Genomic DNA, 23,610 nt, shown 5'->3' with positions numbered 1-23,610 from the left:
TTCCCAGCTGCCTTTCCCCTCGTTGGCTCCTATTCGACCCAATTGCTGTAGAAAATATGTTTTTTTCTTGCCTTGCTTTAAGGAAACCTTATCCCGGACCCTACCACAATAACGTAAAAGTGTGTAATACCTACTTTTGTATACATCATCCTTTCCTTTGGGGTGATGACGTCTCACAGGCTCCAGTAAGAGGCATCCAATCATAGTCATTAGGGGGCCCAGCACTGGATGTTGGAATTCTCTTGTAGGATGCAGCAGAGCAACTGTAGAAGCAACTCAATAGTGGGGGAGTGGGTGCGGGTCTGGGTGGGAAGAGTGTGGGGCTGTGAAGGGGCCTTGTTGGCAGTGTTGCCCAAGGTTGTAGCCTGCTCCTGTTGTCATCAGATATCTGGATCTATCTGGAGTACCTTATTATGAAACAGTGGTTTCAACAGATGACAGGGCAGGAGTCCATATTAGCGATGTACCAAATCCATCATTAGGACAAGATTCTGCCTTTAGCGTGTGGATTCGGATTTATGGTCCTGGCTGAACCCAATCTGAATTCTTAAAATGATGTGACTTTTTGTCATATAAACACAGTTGAATATTTTTCACTGCGCCCTTCACGCACAGTTCTCTTTAACCCCTTAAAGGAGAAGGAAAGGCAAAGTCACTTGGGGGTGCCAAAATGTTAGGCAACCCCAAGTGACTTAAATCGCCTACCTTCTACCCCGGGCTGGTGCCCCTGTTAGGAGAAAACAGCACCAGCCCGGGGTACCTGGAGCGATGTGCTTCCTCCTTCCTGCTTCGAGTGCGCGCGCATGCGCAGTAGAGTGAAAAGCCGAACTTTAACAGAGAAGTCGGCTTTTCACTCTACTGCGCATGCGCCGGTCGTGGGGTCCCGGTAACACGTAGCCGGAAGGAGGAAGCGCATTGCTACAGGTACCCCGGGCTGGTGCTGTTTTCTCCTAACAGGGGCACCAGCCCGGGGTACAAGGTAGGCGATTTAAGTCACTTGGGGGTGCCTAACATTACTGTGAAAACAGTGTTAATTTCACGGTATCCACAGTGGGACGCGCCACTAGGCACAGCACACTTCCGCCTAAAAAATAATGAAAAGACACTATTTTAAAGTTATTTTGAGCGGCCTACTCCAAAAATGATGAGCGTAATTGTGTCAGATTTGCAAAAAATGCACAAACACAATTGCTCACATTCAGGCATCAGACGCTGTTACATCGCTTGCAAATTTATACACACATTCAATTATGCTGGAATTGTAGGTGTCAATGCTGCATTATGGGTAAAAAAAACAAAAACATTTTGCACACAAAACTGATGTTCATAAATGAGCCGTATGGAGTCCAAGATTTGATTGAAAGCATCTGAATTAAATGACCATCTCTTATGAATGAATATGGCAGCATAAATCTTGCTCTCTGCGCATACAGAGAAATCTGGTGGAGGTGAACGTGTCTGGCAGCCGCAGCAGTGTTTGAAGCTTGGAGTAGTGAGTTACAGCGTTGCTCCCTAAGGTGGCACCCCATGGTACTCTTGCATATTTCATTCCGATAAATAAATCTTGGTGGCTGACTGAGCGACAAATGATTGATAACCTCATTTCCAGAAATCCTCTCAAGCAGCCGCAGCTTTCCTTTTGCAGGCTTTGCGGTTGGTGCTTGAGAGACTTTTGGCTTCTCCAGTTGTGAGGCGACACTGTACGTACAGTACATACAGTACAAAAGGTTCCATTGAAATAAAAATGAGTGTTTTAGGCCCAACGCTCATTAAAAGCACTTACTAAAACCTAAGTGCTCATTTATCAATCAGCGTTGGGAGTTACAGAGTGCAGGTTCCAAACCTTGGGCAGCAGCTCTATGCATCCACATATAGAGACTGGATTTCTCTTGTGCAAGGCCTTTGATATATCCAACATGGAAAACACAAGTTCAAATACAACCAAAAGGTATTTTTAACCATAAACAACAGCATAATTCTGGGTAGAAATACATGGTAAATTTGCATGGCTTATTTTGCACCTTGCACTTATGTTAGTAAATGATGATGGAATGTGCTGTGTGAAGGTACATTGGTGATGGCCGTCACATAGTAACATCCCAGTCTGTCCATGACATGTACCTGTATAACATAACTAAACACTGGGAGCTAGATTAAATCTGAGCATTGTATACAAATGAATGGTAAAGATGATGGGTTCAAAATGCAGATTTTGTACATATAATCTAGGAATCCAGGGGTTCCCAAACTGTTTGACTACCGCCCTAGGTGTACTTTGTGCAGTTGGGGGGGGGCATAGTTTAAAGGAGAAGGAAAACCAAAATGTTAGGCACCCCCAAGTGACTTTAATCGTCTACCTTCTACCCCGGGCTGGTGCCCCTGTTAGGAGAGAACAGCACCAGCCTGGGGTACCTGCAGCGCTTCCTTCTTCCGCGTTGGCGCGCATGCGCATGTGCAGTAGAGTGAATAACAAAACTTTAACAACAAAGTCGGCTTTTTACTCTCTTGCGGATGTGTCTGCCCAGGGATTTTGCCGCAGAAGAAACACAGAAGGAGGAATCGTTCAATGCAGGTACCCCGGGCTGGTGCGGTTTTCTCCTAACAGGGGCACCAGCCTGGGGTAAAAGGTTAAAATCACTTGGGGGTGCCTAACATTTTGGGACCCGCAAGTGACTTAGCCTTTCCTTCTCCTTTAAAATCCAGTTAAGTTGGCCATTCATTTAAAGGTCCACTCATTTGGCATTCAAATGAGTGGATTGTTGCCAACTTTAGCCACCCTTGCTCGGGCCCAAATCAGGCAAATTATTGGATTATTCAGGTATATGGGGTCCTGTTAGCTATGGACTGCATCAACACACCGATGTGGTCATCATCCAACAGGATAAAGCTGCCCAATAGTTAGCTGGACTGTTTTTGGGCAGCTATCAGTTGGGCAGGGAATCCTGAAGTCCCCATACACGTGCTGGCCCCTTCAGACCGATGGCTTTTGTATGGCCAGCTTTAGGGTGACATTTAGGGTGAATGTCTATTTGCTCTCCTAGATACACCTGGAAGCCCAGCTTGAAGGTCATTTAGGGTAAAGACCTATGTGATGTTCTAGATACTCTTGGTACTGAGTGGCTGATAGATTAGTGTTTTCCTGTATCAGAAGCTTGCTATTGCTAAGGGTGACGCAAAACAAAGGTTGAACTTCCAAGGGGGCTTGAACTAAAAAAAGTCTGACCTCTAAACTGATTAGAGAGTATTTTAGGGAATCTAAGCTTGGCGGATGTGAATGTAAGTATAATTGGTATAATTTAAGGCTCTAATGATGGAACCATTAGATTACCTTCTGACTTGTTCTGGAAATTCCCCGCTCTTCCTGCGGCCAGACATAAACTGAAAGCTAATGCACAGAAAACATAAAGATTTTAAATTACTATTTGCCATGTTTGCTTTGTTCATGTCTTAGTATATAATTACAGGGGGGAGCGTCTCCTCTCCTGTTTACGCTGTCTTAATTTAGTCTCACTGCAGTTACTTGCAGAGAATTCATCTTGTACAAATCCAGAAGGGAATGAAATCTCAGCATTAGATGCAGGCAGGGACACCAAGGCTCTCCGCGATATGCAAGGAATTAATGAGAGAGGCTTGCAGGGCTCCAAACGCAACCAGCAACTCCCATTGCACATCACCCTATTAACAACTTCTTTCCGACTATGCAAATGGATATGGAAGGGAATAACAGTGGCTAAGATTTAGTTCCCATAATCTTTTTATTTGTTAATATGAGGGATAAGCAATGCATGGATGCTGGGATAAGTAAGCTGCTGCCATACACACATTAGCCAAACACAGAATACAGGGGTATTGTGTGTACATATACAGTACATGGATCTGACTTATTCCCTATTTTAAGGAGAATGCATCACTGTGTAATTCCTCAGTATCCCAATTCCATCTTCTAAAGGTACCCACTTGCCTCCCCACAGCTCACTATTAATTAGATAGTGCCCAGACAGAGCTGGCAGCTTATTGGCAGTTGTGTGAAGGGTTACCAGTAGTGCACGGATGCATCCTCCCATGGAAGGGCTACTCTGGGCCATATTAGGATCTATTGGTTCAGGGGCCAGAGATCACATCAGCTTGAGATACAACTTACCTTACAGGGCCAGTGTGGCCTAAGCAATGGGTGTTTTATTTTAGATAACTATTAAAAAAATGACACTGTAATTAGGCAATTGGGCTTATTTCCAAGCAGGGAAGCAAAGGGCAAAAACATAAGGCAAATTGACGCCCCTGGAAACAGGGGCATACACTGTGCTCCATCATTAATGCCTCTGACCAGACCCCATTCATGCAAAATACAATGGGTTTGCAGCACACTTGTGAAAAGTTTGCCAGAGGGGTGCACGCAGCATCATATGTTCACCTCCACATACCTACAGACACCAATATACCGAAATTGCTGCACTCCCATTTCATATTCATAAAACCACCTTTATTTCACATATGGCACAGACACAACCGTATATGAAATAAAGGCGGTTTTATGAATATGAAATGGGAGTGCTGCAATATCAGACCCCCATTCAGGCCAAGCCAATCCTTTTCTCAGGCTCGGCTATATCCAAAAACAAAATAGATGTTGGTGCATTTGGGGGAGATTTATAAGAACCTTTATTCTGATTGCATATTTCCCTGTAACCCTTTCCTGATGGCAGCTATGTATATAAATATCTCTAGGTGCCATTCATACCCTTATCTTATAATAATATCATTACTCCAAAACCATGAATAATTTGAAAAATTATACAAACATGATCTGTGTTATTAATACTTTTATTAATATATATATATATATATGGAATAAAGGAAATGAGGGGCTTATTAGCTGTGTAAACACAGTTCTCAAGTTCCACTTTTTACACCACCAATCAGCATGTAAAACAGCGTGAATTACATATTTTTCCACTTTTGCTGCTGTTTTCTTTCCCACTATGACCTGGTTGCTAGAAATCTTGGAGAAACCTAACGTACCGAGACAGCCTGAAAAGGTTCCGCAATGTGAATAAGCTGAAAGTAAAGTATTCCCGCCTGATGGTGCGGTGAGTGACCTTAGCCAGGATATTCCATACTGGAGATTTATCTATTGTACGGCACCATGTTTTCTTCATGGATGTTATGTAGGATTTCTGCACGGCCAATTCTTGCCTAACATTGTGCACCTCCCTATCAATATTGTTCATAATGGCTTTGCCTGCCTCAGAATTCTGCTGCTGATCTTTTACTATGTCCACGAGGTTCTTAATTAATTCTGCAGTTGGTTTTAATTTTACATCCAACTGGATTTGACCCTTCTCGGTTGGCACTTTCTCTATATTTTTGGTTGTGTCGGGTAAAATATTCTGTTCCTGGTTCCCCTCAGGTATCAGGTTGGAGGCTCTTGCATCAGATCCCTCAATCTCAGAACTTCCTTTAACAAAAATAGTGTTCCGGGTAAAGGACCAATGGCTACCATTGGCTACCAACCAACCATTGCACCAATGAGCAAAAAAATTATGGGACTCATTCTTTTACTCGCTTGTCTCTTTGGAATCTTGCGTTGAAAATGTTTTCTTTTTTCTTTTTCTCAGATGGGATTTGGTATTCATTGTGAATTCTGCTCTGCTCAAAGAAATAGAAAACAAATGTTAATTTGGTGGTTTGGGTTACTAAACAGATTCAGTAAAATAGAAAAACAATCTTCTGCAGTGGGTAAAAGTTAAGACCCCACCGTTTGATGAATACGCCTCTAACATTTTCATAGAAATAAAGAGTGGGAGAAGTTTACTGGGGTGACCTCTAATTTTACACTTTGATGCTAACACAAAGGTAAGTCTAACGCCCGTGGAGCGATTTAGTTGCCCAAGATAGATCTCCGGTGGAAAGGCCTGTGCATCACTTTGATTTTCCAAAGTTGCATAAAGTTTCCTCCAGCAAGCAACTTTAACTTCAGAAAACCAAAGCAATGTGCAGGCCTTTCTACCAGTGATTCCCTTTGTTGCCAGTGGAAAGGCATTTGGGTGTGGTTAGTCGCTTGTGGTAGCAGAGATCTATCACGAGCAACTAAATCGCTCCATGGGAGCCTTAGGTGGAGTGCACTGCAGGAGGGTTAAGTAGTGTGACGGCGAAGTAGTGTGGGGGCTATTGGTGGTAGGTCCCAGGTATGCCAGTCTGACACTAAAACAGAAAGGAAGCGTCATGCCAGGTACTGCAAGGCCAAAAGTAAAGTACATTGTACACTGGATAACAATCTCCAGACCAAAGCTCCTATCGGCAGTTGAGGGGGGTGGCATTGGAAGGTGAGAACCTTGCCTCAGGTGGCAGTGAGTGGCCAGTTACCAGGGGCGGCAAAAAGCGCAGTTTCTTTTTTTTTTATTTCAAGCTTTAAATCTTGTTACAGAAGTGCAATTACAGAAATAGAAAGCTCAGGTTCTCTTGAAAAAAATATGTTGTTTCCTAGGTAAATTAAAAGTTCCCTCAGGATGCCCCTAAACTTAGACTGCACACCAAGTTCACAAAGCATATGGCACCGAGTGTAAATATAATGAGGAATTCTGCTTGGGTAATATTCTAGTTGGACAGAGAAGGGAGAGAGAAGACAGTATGGGGAACAAAGAGATGATAGGGTTCATTTATAAATGCAGCTGCCATCAGAAATCACGGGGCCCCATGCAATAAAATTATTAGGGTCCCCCAGAGGCCTAACGGTTAAAAAACAAAATATACATTGATGGCCAGTGTCCCTAATGGGCTCTTTATTAAAAAAGAAACCTATTTCCAATCCTTCCATTTTTATAAAAAATGCTATCCATTGCCTGCAATTCCCCCTTTGCTCTCCTGATTACCGGTCCCACAAATCTTGAGGCGGCTGGTATGGATTTTTTAATAAATGTTTATTGGAAATAGGTTTCTTTTTTAAATGAGAACCTGGGACCGGGCTCTTAGTTTTTGACTTTACACCCCCTATAAAGAATATGTGCGCACGTCTCTCATCTTTTAACAGACAAGAAAAATCTAATAAGCAGTTTTATTCCTCACAAAGGCATGCCTCCAGCCTGTACATCAGTGCGATTAAATCCCCTGTATTTCCATCCATCTGTCTGTTTAAATGCCACAGTTTAGAAAAAATCTGTGAGTTACACAAAAAAAAAACAATCCCAGTGATGCAGCTCTCGTGGACTAAAGCCAAGAACAGGAGTATGCACATGAGCTAGTCTTAGCACCGACGCAGAAATCTTAATTACTGAATGTGCCTTCTACATCCCACACATATACTAGCGCAAAAGCAGCTCTGCAGCTCTGGGGGTTGAGAAACTTTAGCGTATGTGCATAATGTTGACGGCGGCCATCTTGATAATGTATAAATAGAAATCATGGCACCTGTGACAAAGCGGCGCTAGTGCTACCTACAAGAAAGCACCTAAAAGAAAGCACCGCAGGAGAAAGAAGGATTATTTTAAACAACAAAATTAGCAATCAGCTACAGCAAAGGGGGTTTTATTAAATAATGGAGACTTGGGCTAAAGGGTTTCCTTGTCCTTTAAACAGTGGCGGAACTACCTGCATGTTCTTTCCCATATACAGCTATTTGTATTACTTGTTTGGCACAGAATCCTGGGAAAGCCGCGAGGGGATTGGATAGGCTGGAGGGTGAAGTTTGAACTTCCCTTCCATCCTATCCTACCCAATGTGGAGAGGTCTTAGGTGAGCCTGCACCTGGCAAGAAAGAGGTTAATCAGAAGTCAGAATGAAGGGGATGGGCTTGTGGGGTCAGTTAAAGCAGCCCAAAAAGACAATGGGACACATTTATCAAAGTACGATTACAAAAAATTTGTACTTTTTCTAATTTATAGAACTGTGCGTAATTTCTACGATATTTTCGTTAACTTATGTTACAACTTTTTCATACTCTGCGACAATTTGTGCACCAAAATCGTATTTGTCGCAATGACTACGAAAGTTTCTGATTCATTCAAGCTTCGGTATTGTGACTTTCCTTGGGCCAGGTTGGAGCTGCAGAGTGCCATTGAGCCCTATGGGAGACTTTCCTTGGGCCAGGTTGGAGCTGCAGAGTGCCATTGAGCCCTATGGGAGACATTCCTTGGGCCAGGTTGGAGCTGCAGAGTGCCATTGAGCCCTATGGGAGACTTTCCTTGGGCCAGGTTGGAGCTGCAGAGTGCCATTGAGTCCTATGGGAGCCTTTCCTTGGGCCGGGTTGGAGCTGCAGAGTGCCATTGAGCCCTATGGGAGACTTTCCTTGGGCCGGGTTGGAGCTGCAGAGTGCCATTGAGCCCTATGGGAGACTTTCCTTGGGCCGGGTTGGAGCTGCAGAGTGCCATTGAGCCCTATGGGAGACTTTCCTTGGGCCAGGTTGGAGCTGCAGAGTGCCATTGAGCCCTATGGGAGACTTTCCTTGGGCCAGGTTGGAGCTGCAGAGTGCCATTGAGCCCTATGGGAGACTTTCCTTGGGCCAGGTTGGAGCTGCAGAGTGCCATTGAGCCCTATGGGAGACTTTCCTTGGGCCAGGTTGGAGCTGCAGAGTGCCATTGAGCCCTATGGGAGACTTTCCTTGGGCCAGGTTGGAGCTGCAGAGTGCCATTGAGCCCTATGGGAGACTTTCCTTGGGCCGGGTTGGAGCTGTAGAGTGCCATTGAGCCCTATGGGAGACTTTCCTTGGGCCAGGTTGGAGCTGCAGAGTGCCATTGAGCCCTATGGGAGACTTTCCTTGGGCCGGGTTGGAGCTGCAGAGTGCCATTGAGCCCTATGGGAGACTTTCCTTGGGCCGGGTTGGAGCTGCAGAGTGCCATTGAGCCCTATGGGAGACTTTCCTTGGGCCGGGTTGGAGCTGCAGAGTGCCATTGAGCCCTATGGGAGGCTTTCCTTAGGCCAGGTTGGAGCCCTATGGGAGGCTTCCAAAATCATGCACTGAAAGTTCAAATTCAGAAAGGTTTTCACGCTGTTTACAATCGTTTGGTTACAAAAATTTCACAACTTTCAGATCGTACTACGATATTTTCGTACAACCATGATACAAATTTTCTCACAATTAACGCACATCAGAAATTATCATTAACAATATGAATTTTTGCCAATCGTACCTAAAATATCCGAAATTCGGACTTCGATAAATCAGCCCCATAAAGTGAATAACATTTCTTAATTTGGCTTTAGTCCATTAGAAGAGTAAAGCTATATACTTTTAAAAACTTTTCTTGCTTTTATTGCTCCTGAAATACCAGGGGCGGGCCAAGCCGACGCCCTAGGCAACCCGGTCGGCCAATGACAAGCGGCGGAGGCAATGACAAAGTAGCACTAGGGGTAGGCAGGAGAGGCTCCTGCCTGGCGCCCCTCAATCGTTGCGTCCTAGGCAGCTGCCTCTTCTGCCTACCCCTAGTTCCGGCCCTGTGAAATACACATGGGCAAAACCATAAGAAAATGTATATATTTATTATGATATGAATTCTTAATTAAAAATTTTAAACTAAAAACTGTTTTTATCTAGATTTGACCCCTTTTACTCATTTCCCCTCACTTCTGCTTCATGAAATAAACCGTGGCTTTGCCATAATGATGCCATGCCATGTTACCGTGCCTCAGCCAGAGCACAAGCAATGCACATCATTCATAATCCAGGGTAGTGACAATGGCATTGGCTCTTATGCTGCTGTCTCACTTACCATTACATCAACAAAATATTAGTAGATCTTGTGCAAATGTGGCGCTGTTCAGAATCATGGATTGTGGTTTTGGATTTTAATGGGGGGCCTGGCCGTGCTGCTCTTGCTTATATAAGCCGGGGCCCCCTGCTGCCAGCGAGCTGCCGGATTCAGTAGCTCCACTGCCTGTCTGTTCTTTTCTTAGCTCTCTCTGCTCCTCATTTGTCAAAAAATTAAGTCCCGGTATAGCTTCATGGGGATTGGATGGGCTTGAGGGGAAGTTCAAACTTCATCCATCCAATCCCCTTGTGGATTTACCGGGACTTGATCTTTTTTGACAAATGAGGAGTAGAGAAAGCTGTGTTAGGAAAGAACAGGCAGGCACTGGAGCTACTGCCCTTTCTTCTGAATTGTGCAACTCGCTGGCAGCGGGGTGGCTTGTACAAGCAAGTGCAGCACATCTGAGCCCCCCTTTAAAATCCAAAACTATTCACTCCCCCAATGGTCCTGCAAATATTGAACTTATTGACACCAAATTACTTGCAAAAACAGCCACATTTCTTAAACTTCTATATTATTTTGCTAATCCCCATTGCAACCATCCTGCCTAATCTGCAGGTAAAAATCTGAATATTTTGGCCACACTTGATCCACACTATGCTCCATTATAAACAGCCAGTCTATTAATGTGTGCAAGAGACCTAATTCTGATCATGTGGATCCCTGTAACCCTTTCCTGATGGCAGCCATGTATATAAATACATCTATGTGTTGTTTATACGTTCATTCTTTCATTCTATAATAACACCCTTACTACAAGACCATTAATAAACTGAAAAATGATACAAACATGTTGTGCTTTATTAATGCCTTTATTAATGTTTATAGTATTATTGATACAAAATAAAGGAGATTAAGGAGTTTATGATAAAGCTGTGTAAATACAGTTTACAGTGAAGTATTTACACAGCCAATCAGCATGTAAATCACGGTATATTATATGCACTGTAGCAGCTGGGAATCTACATGTAGAAATGTGAGTAATGTCAGCCAGATGCTCCTTGTGCCTAAACTCTGGCGGGTGACGTGTGGCATCTTCTTCTTCTTCTTCTTCTGTTTTCTTTCCCTCTATGACTTGGTTGCCAGAAGTCTCTTTTATCTTATACTCCTACAATCTTAGTTCATACATTGAATTCATATTAATGGAGAAACCTACAGTATGGACACAATCTGAAGCCTTAAAGCGAATGAGCTTAAAGTGAAGTATTCATGGCTGATGGTGCAGGGAATTACCTTAGCCAGGATAATGGAGACTTGCAATAACAGGGCATGCAGCCCCCCCCACACTCCTTCCCACGTGTGACATCTCCTTCCATTTACCCCCTTTGTAATCTATCCTTCAGCCAGTTCTCTATCCAATTACAAATATTATGTTCTAGGCCAATATTCCTTAATTTGATCATTAACCTTGATGTAAGTGTGTAAATATATACAAAAGCAAAAAACAAAGTCAGAAAAGCAAAAAAAAAAACCTACATTTAGTAAAAGGTGGGTTGTGTGTGTGTTGAATGCATGTGTGTGTATATGTATGTATATAAGTAAAAAAAAAAGTCAACTCATCTTTTTAGTGAGCAGAAAGGTTCCTGACTGCACTGAGGGTCCCAGAATCGCAGAGTCTCTGCAGCAGGAAGTGAGTGGGCGGGCTCAGAGGGGCTGCAGGAGAAAGCACTAACAGCAGACACATGTGCGATCTCATGTGCTGTTAGAAGTCACAGGACTGACTTGCCAGCCCCCTTGGCTTGTTGCCGAGAGGTTTGGAGGCACATCTGACTCTCTGCACTGGCGGCAAAAGCTGCCGATGCAGAGAGAAAGCCTTTAGTAGTACCTACGTTCTTGGCAGATAAAGATCTTTTCTACGATAACATAGTACCTACATTCTTGGCAGGGAAATGGTTAAGAACTAAGAAGTAATATGACATAGAAACCATTATGATCATGACATCGTGGACATTAAACCTATTGTAACATTTTGCAAATGTATAGTAATAGATCCTTTTTTTAGAATAAAAATTACTATTTTTGGCTACTTAAGCAACATTATCACTGTTAAAGGGAAACTATACCCTCAAACAATGTAGGTGTCTATAAACAAATATTGCATAAACAAGTTCATATGTACTTCTAAAAGAAGCATTTTCATAAAAATATACTTTTTTAGTAGTATGTGCCATTGGGTAATTTTAAATAAAAAATTGCTATTTTAAGAATTTAGGTCCGACTTTTGGGATCATAGGATTCACAGAGCACACAAACAAGCCAAGGCACACATACATGTTAGGCCTCATCAGCCAATTAATGGTCAGAGTTCTGTCTTTTATCCCCACACTACTTCCTGTTACAGTTAGAGCTGAGATCTCTGAGGGAGCACACAGCCCATCACTAAATGGTGAATCAAGGGAAAGGATGTAAAAGGGCAATATAATTCTCTGCCTCCCCTATGCTGCCTGTGTGTGCCATACTCTGCCTTCCCTACCCTGACTGTGTGTGCCATACTCTGCCTGCCCTACCCTGACTGTGTGAGCCATACTCTGCCTTCCCTACCCTGACTGTGTGTGCCATACTCTGCCCTATGCTGCCTGTGTGTGCCATACTCTGCCCTATGCTGCCTGTGTGTGCCATACTCTGCCTTCCCTACCCTGACTTTGTGTGCCATACTCTGCCTTCCCTGCCCTGACTGTGTGTGCCATACTCTGCCTGCCCTACCCTGACTGTGTGTGCCATACTTTGCCTTCCCTACCCTGACTTTGTGTGCCATACTCTGCTTGCCCTACCCTGACTGTGTGTGCCATACTCTGCCTGCGCTACCCTGACTGTGTGTGCCATACTCTGCCTTCCCTACCCTGACTGTGTGTGCCATACTCTGCCTTCCTTACCCTGACTGTGTGTGCCATACTCTGCCTTCCCTACCCTGACTGTGTGTGCCATACTCTGCCTTCCCTACCCTGACTGTGTGTGCCATACTCTGCCTGACCTATGCAGCCTGTGTGTGCCATACTCTGCCCTATGCTGTCTGTGTGTGCCATACTCTGCCTGCCTATGTTCCCTGTGTGTTCCATACTCTGTCTGCCTGCGTGTGCCATACTCTGCATGTCCTATGCTGCCTGTGTGTGCCATACTCTGCATGTCCTATGCTGCCTGTGTGTACCATACTCTGCCTTCCCTACCCTGACTGTGTGTGCCATACTCTGCTTGCCCTACCCTGACTGTGTAAGCCATACTCTGCCTGCGCTACCCTGACTGTGTGTGCCATACTCTGCCTTTCTTACCCTGACTGTGTGTGCCATACTCTGCCTTCCCTACCCTGACTGTGTGCGCCATACTCTGCCTTCCCTACCCTGACTGTGTGTGCCATACTCTGCCTGACCTATGCAGCCTGTGTGTGCCATACTCTGCCTGCCTATGCTCCCTGTGTATGCCATACTCTGTCTGCCCTATGCTGCCTGTGTGTGCCTTACTCTGCCTGCCCTACCCTGCCTGTGTGTGCCATACTCTGCATGTCCTATGCTGCCTGTGTGTACCATACTCTGCCTTCCCTTCCCTGACTGTGTGTGCCATACTCTGCCTGCCTATTCTCCCTGTGTGTGCCATACTCTGCCTTCCCTACCCTTCCTGCGTGTGCCATTCTCTGCCTGCCCTATGCAACCTGTGTGTGCTATACTCTGCCTGCCCTATGCTGCCTGTGTGTGCCATACTCTGCCTGCCATATGCTGCCTGTTTGCCATACTCTACCTGTCCTATGCTTCCTGTGTGTGCCATACTCTGCCTGCCCTATGCTGCCTGTGTGTGCCATACTCTGCCTGCCCTATGCTGTCTGTGTGCTCCATACTCTGTCTGCCCTATGCTGCCTGTGTGTGCTATACTCTGCCTGCCCTATGCTGCCTGTGTGTACCATACTCTGCCTGCCCTATGCTGCCTGTGTGTGCCATACTCTGCCTGTCCTATGCTGCCTGTGTGTGCCAAACTCTGCCTGCCCAATGCTGCCTGTGTGTGCCATACTCTGCCTGCCCTATGCTGCCTGTGTGTGCCATACTCTGCCTGCCCTATGCTGTCTGTGTGTGCCATACTCTGCCTGCCCTATGCTGCCTGTGTGTGCTATACTCTGCCTGCCCTATGCTGCCTGTGTGTGCCATACTCTGCCTGCCCTATGCTGCCTGTGTGTGCCATACTCTGCCTGCCCTATGCTGCCCGTGTGTTCCATTCTCTGCCTGCCCAGTGCTGCCTGTGTGTGCCATACTCTGCCTGCCCTATGCTGCTTGTAGGAGGTGAACCTGTCAGGGGTTTGTTTTGGGAATTTGTTAGCATTTTGAAATATGGTATGTAATTATATGCTGGGGGTTGCTGTGCTATCCATAGGGGAGGCATATGGATTTTAGGCCATGTCTTAAAATGACATACCGTATATACTCGAGTATAAGCCGAGTTTTTTAGCACAAAAAATGTGCTCAAAAAGTAACCCTCGGCTTATACTCGGGTATACCTCCCATCAACCTCCCTCCACTTGTGTCCGACTTTCGTCTTGGCGATGTAACGCGCTCGCACCCACCCACCCCTTCCCCGTGCACAGACGTGTGTCACCGCCGCACTCACCGCCATCGACAGGGCAGGGGCGGCGCTCCCAGTGGTGAAAGTGTGTGCTTGTGTGGCCTGCAGCGATAGTCCCAGGCTCAGCAGCAGACGTGTTGCCGGCGCTACTGGAGGCGCAGCGTCTGTGAGAGGAAACCGTGGCACGCACTCACTGCCGTCAACGGGGGCGCTCCGAGTGTCGAAAGCGTGTACCTGTATGGGCTGCTGTCCCAGGCACAGCAGCAGCACACATGTTCCTGGTGCTACTGGAGGCGCAGCGCCTGTGAGAGGAACACGTGTCTAACAAAAACAATATGAGGCCAAACAGGAAACGGCACGGCCGGGCAGTCTGGCACCTGGGTAACCTTTCCGTAATCCATTTGTTTTACCGCCCACTATTCGCATGATGCCACTGAAAAGGTATCCCTTTAAATGTTTAAACCCGTTTCTGCCTTTGCAGAAATGTAATGACTTTTAAGATGTGCAGCAAGGAAATATACTTGTACAGGTAGTTTCTTGTTTGCATTTGTAAAGCATCTGCATGTGTGAATATGGGGCAGTCAAGGAAATCTGTGCACAATAAGTATATAATTCTAGGGATGCTAAATCAAAGGTAAGATAACAGGCTTTCACAGTCTCACACAGCCCAAAACCCTAATTTGTGGGCAGAAGTCGATGTCGCACACATTAAAAGTGTAGCAACAAGCCTGTTTAAGTTTAGATAATGCATTTTAATTAAATGCATTTTAAAAGCGCCTGTGAGAGGCTGGGTGAATGGAGACAAAACAATATGAGGCCAAACAGGAAACAGCACGGCCAGGCAGTCTGGCACCTGGGTAACCTTCCATGCCATCCTATCGCGTAGCCAGCCAGCCAACACACATGCCCCTCCTCCTTACCCACAGACGCATGCGCTGAGGCCATTCATGAATATGTGCAAGAAAAAGCCGGAGCAATAGAGAGAGCCTACAGTGCAGTAATTGGTACAATAAATTATTATTTACAAAAATTAAATTTGTATTAAGTCCAGCATCAAGAATTATTTTGCCTTTGTAACTACTATTGTAGTACTGTGGTGGGACTTGTACACTGGTGTCCAAGTACTTGATAATTAGTATGGCAGCTTCCTTAGCCTTCCCAAACTTGCTTTTGTCTGCTGCTGTAGCATTTTTCTTTCCCTAAAGTTATCTATTTATTTATCTGTTATTTATTTGATTAGTGAAACTTAGCAGTAGCGGTTGCATTTCACACCCTAGGCTTATACTCGAGTCAATACGTTTTTCCAGTTTTCTTAGGTAAAATTAGGTACCTCGGCTTATACTCGGATCGGCTTATACTCGAGTATATACGGTAATCAACTTCTTTCAGAAAAGAATGAATATCCCTGCAGTGACCACCGACCATTTGAGTATTAATGTGGGTACGGTCTTAAAAACTCTTGTGATAACTCTTCTGCTGCTGTTTTCTTTCCCTCTATGACCTGGTTACTAGAAATCTCCCTTTCCTCATACTTCTCCAATCTCAGTCTAGATGTTGAATGTTGAATTAATTTTAACCGAGAAACCTACAGTATCGACACAATCTGAGGACTTGCCTCATAGTGAATACGCTGAATGTAAAGTATTCCCGCTTGATGGTGCAGGGAATGATTTTAGTCAGGATATTCCATACTGGAGACTCATCGATTGTATATAATTATACATATAATAAATACAATATAATCTGCACGGCCATTATCACTCATAAGCAGCTGATGACATTGTTGTTTCAGTAAAGCAGACAAACAATATCCTGCTGTTTAGTGTTTAGGAGCTGAGGATTGATATCACAATGAAACTGTTATCACTGCAACAAATGACAATTTTGTAATGTGTGACATCTTCTTCTTCCACTTCTGCTATGTCATCCTCAGAACCCGATTACCTTGCTAAGAAATTCCTGGCCTGACTGCAGCCTGAGCCCTTAAAAGATTTATATTAAATAGCTTGTATCCTTGTTTGGGTTGTAAGCTTTATGGGACCGTGACTATAGGTGTTTCATGCCTTGTGTTTGTTCAATATACTTTACTGATTGTTGCTTGTCTTTTTCTAACAATTTTGCCTTTTTCTCATTTTTTGCAGCTGGGCGGCTGTGGGATCCTTGGAGTCGGTATCTGGCTTGCTGTCACACAGGGTAACTTTGCTACCCTCTCGTCGTCCTTCCCCTCACTGTCAGCTGCCAACATCCTTATTGCCACAGGGACTATAGTGATGATTGTGGGGTTTCTGGGTTGCATTGGAGCCATTAAGGAGAACAAATACCTTCTGCTAAGTGTAAGTAACTAAAAAATGCCGTGACTACATGGGAAGAATTTGTTGGCATACAGTCTGATTGTGCCTTGTATGTGATGTTGTTACTGGAAGTCAATCATTTACAAGGGTCTAAAGGACATCACTCAAGGTGCACAAGGTGGTAATCTGTTTAGTGGTACCATACAGAGCTCTCTATCTTTGCAGTAAAAATAACAACTTTTGACTCGTATAGGACAGATTTGGATTTAGGATGCATTTAAACCTGCATTAAGGAAAACGTTGCCTTGTGGGTTGACAGCTGCTACAAACCAGAGGGTAAGAGAGATATTAAAATTGAATGAGGAATAGATGGGATCCTTGTAGCACACTCTAGAGCAGAGGATCCAAAACTGTGGGGCTAGCCCCCTTGGTGGGGCCTCAAGTGGTGGCACAGGGAGGCTTGACCTGAAGATAAATTAGGGTGATATTTGGGGAGAAAAGTACCGGGCTAGATGACTGGGTGCCTCACTGCACACACACACACAGAAGCATGGTAATGATGTGGGGTGGGGAGTGCTCACGTGATGACTATGTGCCCGGGGACAAGGCCCAGTAATGAGCTGGCAGTTGTGGGATGAGGCCACAGAGTAGGAGTAGGCAGACAGACAGGAGAGCTATGTGTCTAGTGCCCTTCCCAGCATTGCAACCTAGGCACATGGTCCTTTTTGCCTATCCCTAATTCCAGCCCTGGGGAGAAAGTGTATGCTTTATTAGATAGGCCTGAATCCCAGATTGAAAGTCAATAAGGGTGAGATTTGGGGTGATAATGTATTGTCTTTTCTAAAGAGTCTGAAGGCTTCAGTGGCTCCTTTCTGTATCAGTAACCTTTTTTTGAACTAAAGGGGGTCCCTGACCAAACCGTGGACCCTCCAGAGGGGCTTGAACTAAAAACAGCCTCAGCTCTAGAGCAATCTGTGTATTTCTGTTTCCTGTATTTAGTAGGACAAAGGGTATGATATATATACATATGTGGGTACTACAGTGCACAACTGCATTTGCCAGTCACAGCCAATTAAGCCTTTGCTTTCATTTTCCAAACCAATTGCTGATTGTTTGATAATGGAATGTGCACTTCAGTACATATGATCATAAATCAGCCCCAGAGTTCTACAGCAGAGATTGTTAGAGCACATGAACTGAGAGCTAAAATGTGAATTTCCCGGCTTATGCTTATCTTGGCACCATGCCTTGCATATGTGTGATCCAAGCAGTGCGCTCGCAAAGGAATCCAGCCGCACACTACTGAGCTTCCCCAGCATAAACCCCGGAATCTAAGCAACTGCACTATAAAATATTACAGAGGAACAGCCAAGAGCTGCAGGAAAAGAAAAAAATAGGAACACTGAATATTGCTTGCCCAGTAGGGGAGGAAGGAGGATAATATATTCATTCTGCTGTCTCTGTTTACCACCGGAGTTTCAGGCTACACACATTCAATAAAAGAGATACAGATCTTAGATCTTTATGCTTCCCCTGGACAATTTCAGTAGTTAATAATTTTCAGTGTTTATAGTTAATACTTCATATATTCCCAAAGCTCCACGGCTGCCATGTATAAAGATCTGCCCACATTACATAAAATACTAGGAAATTATTTATTGCTTTTGTTGTGGGCAGAAGGAACGGACCAAGTACATTAAGAGGGTCATAAAGTACAAAGTACAAGTACAAAGCTTACTCCAATTCTAGCAATCCATGGCTGTCGATCAGCATGCATCTGATTGGCTGAAAAAGTTGGAAAGAAATTGAGAAACAAGTAGAAAACAATCATCTATGATGATTTTTTGTAGATAAGGACAATTAGGTGTCCATTTTATATGAAATAAATACAAGAATGAGAGTTTACTAGGCAGGGGATGGATATTGTAACTACGAATGTTGGTCTGGATATTAAAGGGAAGTAAAATATGGCAGGGCAGTGTTATTAACTATAAGTGGGAGATTTAATAAGATGTGTTAACTGTGTAACATGGTCCAAAAGCAGCCATGTTATATTCCTACATTCCCTGTTGTATTCTCTATTCTATTATTCTTCACACACACACCAGTTGAATGCTCAAGACTATTCTTTCCCGACCCAGCTATTGTATCCTATAGGTGGTACTGTACAGCTTGCTGGGATATAACTATTGCATGGGCGTAGGGCATAACAGACCCAAGCTGACTTTTTATTTTGCTTCATAGCTTACCCTAAACCAATATGATGCAAGGCTACTGTAAAAATCCACATGCAGAGGACTTCATTATTTGTAAGGGAGACACTGGGGCTCATTAAGAGCATCACCTGGTGCCCTTAGTAGCTTATACTCTAAACATTGGACCCCTAAATAATGACCAGTTTTCATCCTCCCCTCAAACACATTTGTTGTCCACCAATAACAACTGAGGAAGTAATGTAATCAAAGTGGTTAAGATTGGACTAAGGACCAATAACAAACAATTAACAATTAGTATTTAGGTCAACAATGTAAAAGCAATAGCTGGAATGATTTCTATGGGTTATTAGACATTTTTTTAACAATTCAATCAGCACTGGTACAAAATGGTACAGGTATTCATACAATCAATATAGAATTATTTACGTACGGGTACGGGTTTTCCCGGATGAAGTTATAATCTCTACCTGGCTCAGGAGTATGGGCAAAGGTTGCATCTGTATTGGGATAGAGGAAACATTTGAGCATTCCCTTTCCACTTCTTCCCAAAAGTCTTGTATTGGGGAACATGCCCATATCATGTGTAGGAGGGAAGCTGGGGTGTGGTGACATTTTGGACATAAATCTGGAGTTGTAGGGGAAATTCTATTAAGTCTAGGAGGCACGACATATGTCCTGTGTAAGTGTCGAAATGTAATCATTTTATCTCATACACTTTATTAGGGAGTTATAAGCCATTTCTAAAACATTCTCCAACTTTGCAACATATTTAACATTAACTAGATGATAAGAGGGCTGAAGATTGGAACATTAGTATTAGCTTTGTGCTTGTGGAAGACTGAGCGGTACCTATATGATGGGCAGTGCATGCAGGAAACATTATCTGGCTGCTTATAGCAAACCCCCAAATTATTTGAAATTTAAAACATTCACTTGCGCACATTTTACTTACTGTGACTCTGCGTCTATGGGTCAGCGAATGTATTGATCATAAAAAGACCTCATTCGGTGACATATTCAATGAGTTCTACCTCCTGGGGATAGGAATTTATACAAAGCTCTATATTGAGTGTTTTTGTCCCCTCTGAAACTTTAATCTGATCACTGCTAACGGTTTCAGTAATTGACTGCCCTATGCAGTGGTCCCATTGCCCTGTTACCTGCAGAAAGGAGACCATATCTAGCCCATACTGTACCTTTACATACCAATGGAAACGTACAAGAAGAAGGTCAGGCAAAGGAACAGTGTTTATTGACCACAGTATTCTATTAAAGCAACTCCATGACATAATGCCATATTAGCTTATTGTTGGTGACCTTTTACTGCAAGATGACAAAACATAATGAAGATAAGGTGGAAGGCCCAATAGGATCCTCAAGAACATGGACAGTCAGTTGTAAATTATGACTGCTAGAGGCACCAGGTGATGCTCCACATGAGCCCCTATGTCTCCTTCACAAATATTGTATCCTTCTGTAGGTGGCTTTCAACAGTATGCTTTCTTCATTTAGGGGTTGCACCTTGAGTCCTTGTTACTCTGGGTCAATGGGCTAAGCAGGTACATCATTCCCATCAACAGCGACTAGCAGCCACAATACAGAGTAGAAAGATGACAGTAAAAACTAAAAAAAGAAAGAAATATTAAGAGAAAGTATTAAAAGGAAGACCATTTGGATATTATTCTCTGTATCACCATTTTCATCATTCTGAAAGTTAATATTAAGGGTGACTTCTCTTTGCCTGTGTTTCATACACATGTAGAGGGCTCCCCTATGGTCCATATCTGGAGCCCTGTACCAAGCAGTTAGGCTGATCAAATGTTTGTAAAATTGCACCATAGTTGGTCAACAGAAAGGCAAGACTGGGATTAGTGTATTCCACATGGATTTTTAGCCAGAACTGCATGGGCAATAGGTACGATTGGCTAGATCGCTCTTTGGATGTGTAGGGCCATGCAACCTCATACATGAATTGGGTCATTGATTGGTACAGTTCACCATTCATGGGTACAAATTTTTATACTATGGTTGCTATAGTTTATATCTGTGGTTGCCCTGAAAGCCTATGCCTAGCTTTCTAAGCCAATGGCCTGTCTGTTAATCATGGTCTACTTCTTTACAGGGTCTTTCAGCTTGTTGTAAATATGTCTTGTGTTAAATACCAGAGCTAACAGCATTTGTACCTATTGCCTTGGGCTTCCCACAACAGCTGGCTTTAATATTTTCCCAGTTTTTAGGCAACTGGCAGTATATGAGGATGTAACCTCCTAACCGGGGCCACAGGTAGATCAAAAGAACATTGGTTAAAGAAGAGTAGGGGGTAGGGAATCCCAGTGCCATCTGCCTATAGCAGCAAATTCATATTAGTGTTCTATTCTTGATGGTCTCTAGTATTATTTAGTAAATAGGTTAGCCGCTGAGCAAGCTCAATAGAACATTCCAGCAGCCATGTACTACACAGTGCCTGATTACTTTATTGATCCGAGTGGAGAGCAAGATGGTTGTAGGTGGCAATACCTGATAAAGTGTTGAAGCTGTAGGGCTCCAGCAGGAGCATTAGCAGAAGACTGCCTCTGTTACTCTGCATTTTGAATCTGTATCCACAATCTGGTCCATTTAACTCATTGATGGGTAATCATTTGATGATAAAGACCATTAAAACTGCTTCTGTGATGATGTGGTGGGGGTAGCATTTCCCCTATTTAACTGTTACTGTTGCTGGTTCAACAAGATCTCTTTTTTGCTTTTTTTGGGTAATGTAATAAAAAGTGCACCATTTGTACCAGGCCTAGTAACCCATGGCAACAAATATATGTTTCCAAATACCATTCAAGCTGAATGCTGCCTGCTGATTGGTTGCCATGGGCTTCTGGAACTAGTTGCACCTTTTTTATGTTAAACCTATAATTTTAGTGCGTTACTTTCTTCCATTAGGAGGAGTAAGAAGTAGCAGGTACGGCTTCATCGCACTTTTACTGCAGTACTGACCTTGCCCTTCTTTTCTCTTTAGTTTTTCATCTTGTTGCTGATCATATTCCTCCTGGAGCTCATTGTGGTCACCCTGTTCTTTATCTACACAGACAAGGTAAAGCATTTCTCCTCTTTATAATGCAATTTTGTGGAGTTATTTAATTAAAGCATATCCCTGAGCATATATAAGCAGGAGTCGGTTGCTGTTCCTGGGGATGGAGCATCTTAGCAGCCTGGTTTGCAGACTGATGACGGCACAATCTCTCTTGGGAGGGATAAACCAAAGTCAAAATCTGCAGCAGATCAAAGAAGAGGCATCAGCAAGTGTATAGCAGAGGCAGCAGCAGAGTATCCCTGTATTTTTATATTTATTTGGGCTAAAGCTTTTCTAGGCCATTAAAGCCTGCAGTATTATTCCAGCTTTACCTGTTTTACTGTTGTGCTCTTATCTCTATATACTGTATATAAACCATGTAGGTAAAACTCTCTCAGAGCGAATGAACTAATGAGAATAGTTTGTCTTTTTTTGTTTTTAAGAAAAAGCTAACCAGCAAATAGAAACCAAGAAATTTGCTATAAGATACACAGTGCTGTATATAGTAACACTTGCAAGGTTTGGCTCATCTATTCTGTGAATAATATCTACCTTGGGGTAGGAAGCGCTGTCATTTTTGGATGGGGCTATGATGTAAGGGGTGGGAAATGAGCAGGCTGGGTGGGGGAACTGTGGATAGGACAAGTAAATTATCAGGAAAATTAGCAGACATGTTATAAGTGGAGCAGAGGTGATTCCATAGTAATAAAGGGGGATCAACAGCAGAGAGGGTCAGGGAAGGGAGGGATTTAGAGACCATTACAAATTTATTGGCAAGTACATTGCTGGTAAATTTGTAATACCGGTGCCAGCCCTAGCTGGTGATTTACTGGCTAGGCTGGTCAGGTGGTAACCTGTTGCCTATTTTGCAAACTGCGTTAAACACACTAATATTGTTTGCATGTTTGCACCATTCTACACTTTGCACCACAATGCAACCCAATGTGCACAGTGCTGCCAGCATTGGCCAGTGCTTTATTCATTAGGAGTGGGCTGGGAGAGGAATTAGTGGAGAAGCATGACCAGACCTGATACCCGCAGGTTGGGCTGCAGCCTGTGCATAAAGATCAGGACAGGCATGAGTTGTAAGTGGGGGGGTCATTTATCAACACTGCCAAATCTGCCCATAGGCAGTAACCCATGGCAGCTGATCAAACTGATGCATTTATTGTCCTACCAGCAGCTGACTGGTTACTGCCCACAGGCATATTTGCCCATTGTATCCCCAGCTGGTATCCCTGTTCCATATTCCCAATTCCTTGTTGGTTGGATCTTTTGGCATTGAGCCTGCCCCCCCATCTGCCGTCATGGCTGAGACCATAGAGGGCAGGTTGGCACAAGCAGTAAAGTCCCTTCACAAACTGGGTCCAGGTCGGGCAATTCTCAATTCCGCCTCCCAACTTGGGCATCATTTAGACATGCAAGGGCTCACTGAATAAACACTAAGGGGAGGGAATGGAGGGGGGTCTTATTTTGGATATCTTCTCTGTACCACTGAGACTTCCTACATTGCCCTATAGCAGGTGTCCCCAACCTTTCTTACTCGTGAGTCACAGTCAAATGTAAAAAGACTTGGGGAGCAACACAAGCACCATAAAAGTTCATGGAGGTGCCAAATAAGGGCTAAGATTGGCTATTAGGCAGCCTCTATGCACACTATCAGCTTACAGGAGGCTTTATTTGGTAGTAGATCTTGTTTTTATTCAACCAAAACTTGCCCCCAAGTCAGGAATTCAAAAATAACTACCTGGTTTGGG

General features: G+C 43.9%; 1 protein-coding gene and 1 long non-coding RNA gene across 5 annotated transcripts in view; one reads left to right on the top strand and one right to left on the bottom strand.

The window, feature by feature from the left end:
* Positions 1-23,610, top strand: part of LOC100492951 (tetraspanin 4) — a 329,574-nt gene that overhangs the window by 259,476 nt on the left and 46,488 nt on the right. For all 4 annotated transcript variants that reach the window (XM_031900608.1, XM_031900607.1, XM_031900609.1 and 1 more), the window contains 2 exons: positions 16,424-16,615; positions 21,800-21,874. In XM_031900608.1, coding sequence (XP_031756468.1) covers positions 16,424-16,615; positions 21,800-21,874 — 267 coding nt within the window. The remainder of the gene's footprint in view (positions 1-16,423; positions 16,616-21,799; positions 21,875-23,610) is intronic.
* Positions 20,019-23,610, bottom strand: part of LOC116410340 — a 36,712-nt gene continuing 33,120 nt past the window's right edge. Inside the window, exons 2-3 of the long non-coding RNA XR_004222301.1 lie at positions 21,778-22,052; positions 20,019-20,412 (exon numbers count right to left, since the gene is read on the bottom strand). This is a non-coding gene — a long non-coding RNA (uncharacterized LOC116410340). The remainder of the gene's footprint in view (positions 20,413-21,777; positions 22,053-23,610) is intronic.

This window comes from Xenopus tropicalis, chromosome 4, assembly GCF_000004195.4.
Source record: "Xenopus tropicalis strain Nigerian chromosome 4, UCB_Xtro_10.0, whole genome shotgun sequence".
NCBI classification, from domain to species: Eukaryota; Metazoa; Chordata; class Amphibia; order Anura; family Pipidae; genus Xenopus; species Xenopus tropicalis.
The sequence above is the reverse complement of the archived record's forward strand: the minus strand, read 5'-3'. Positions and strand labels throughout refer to the sequence as shown.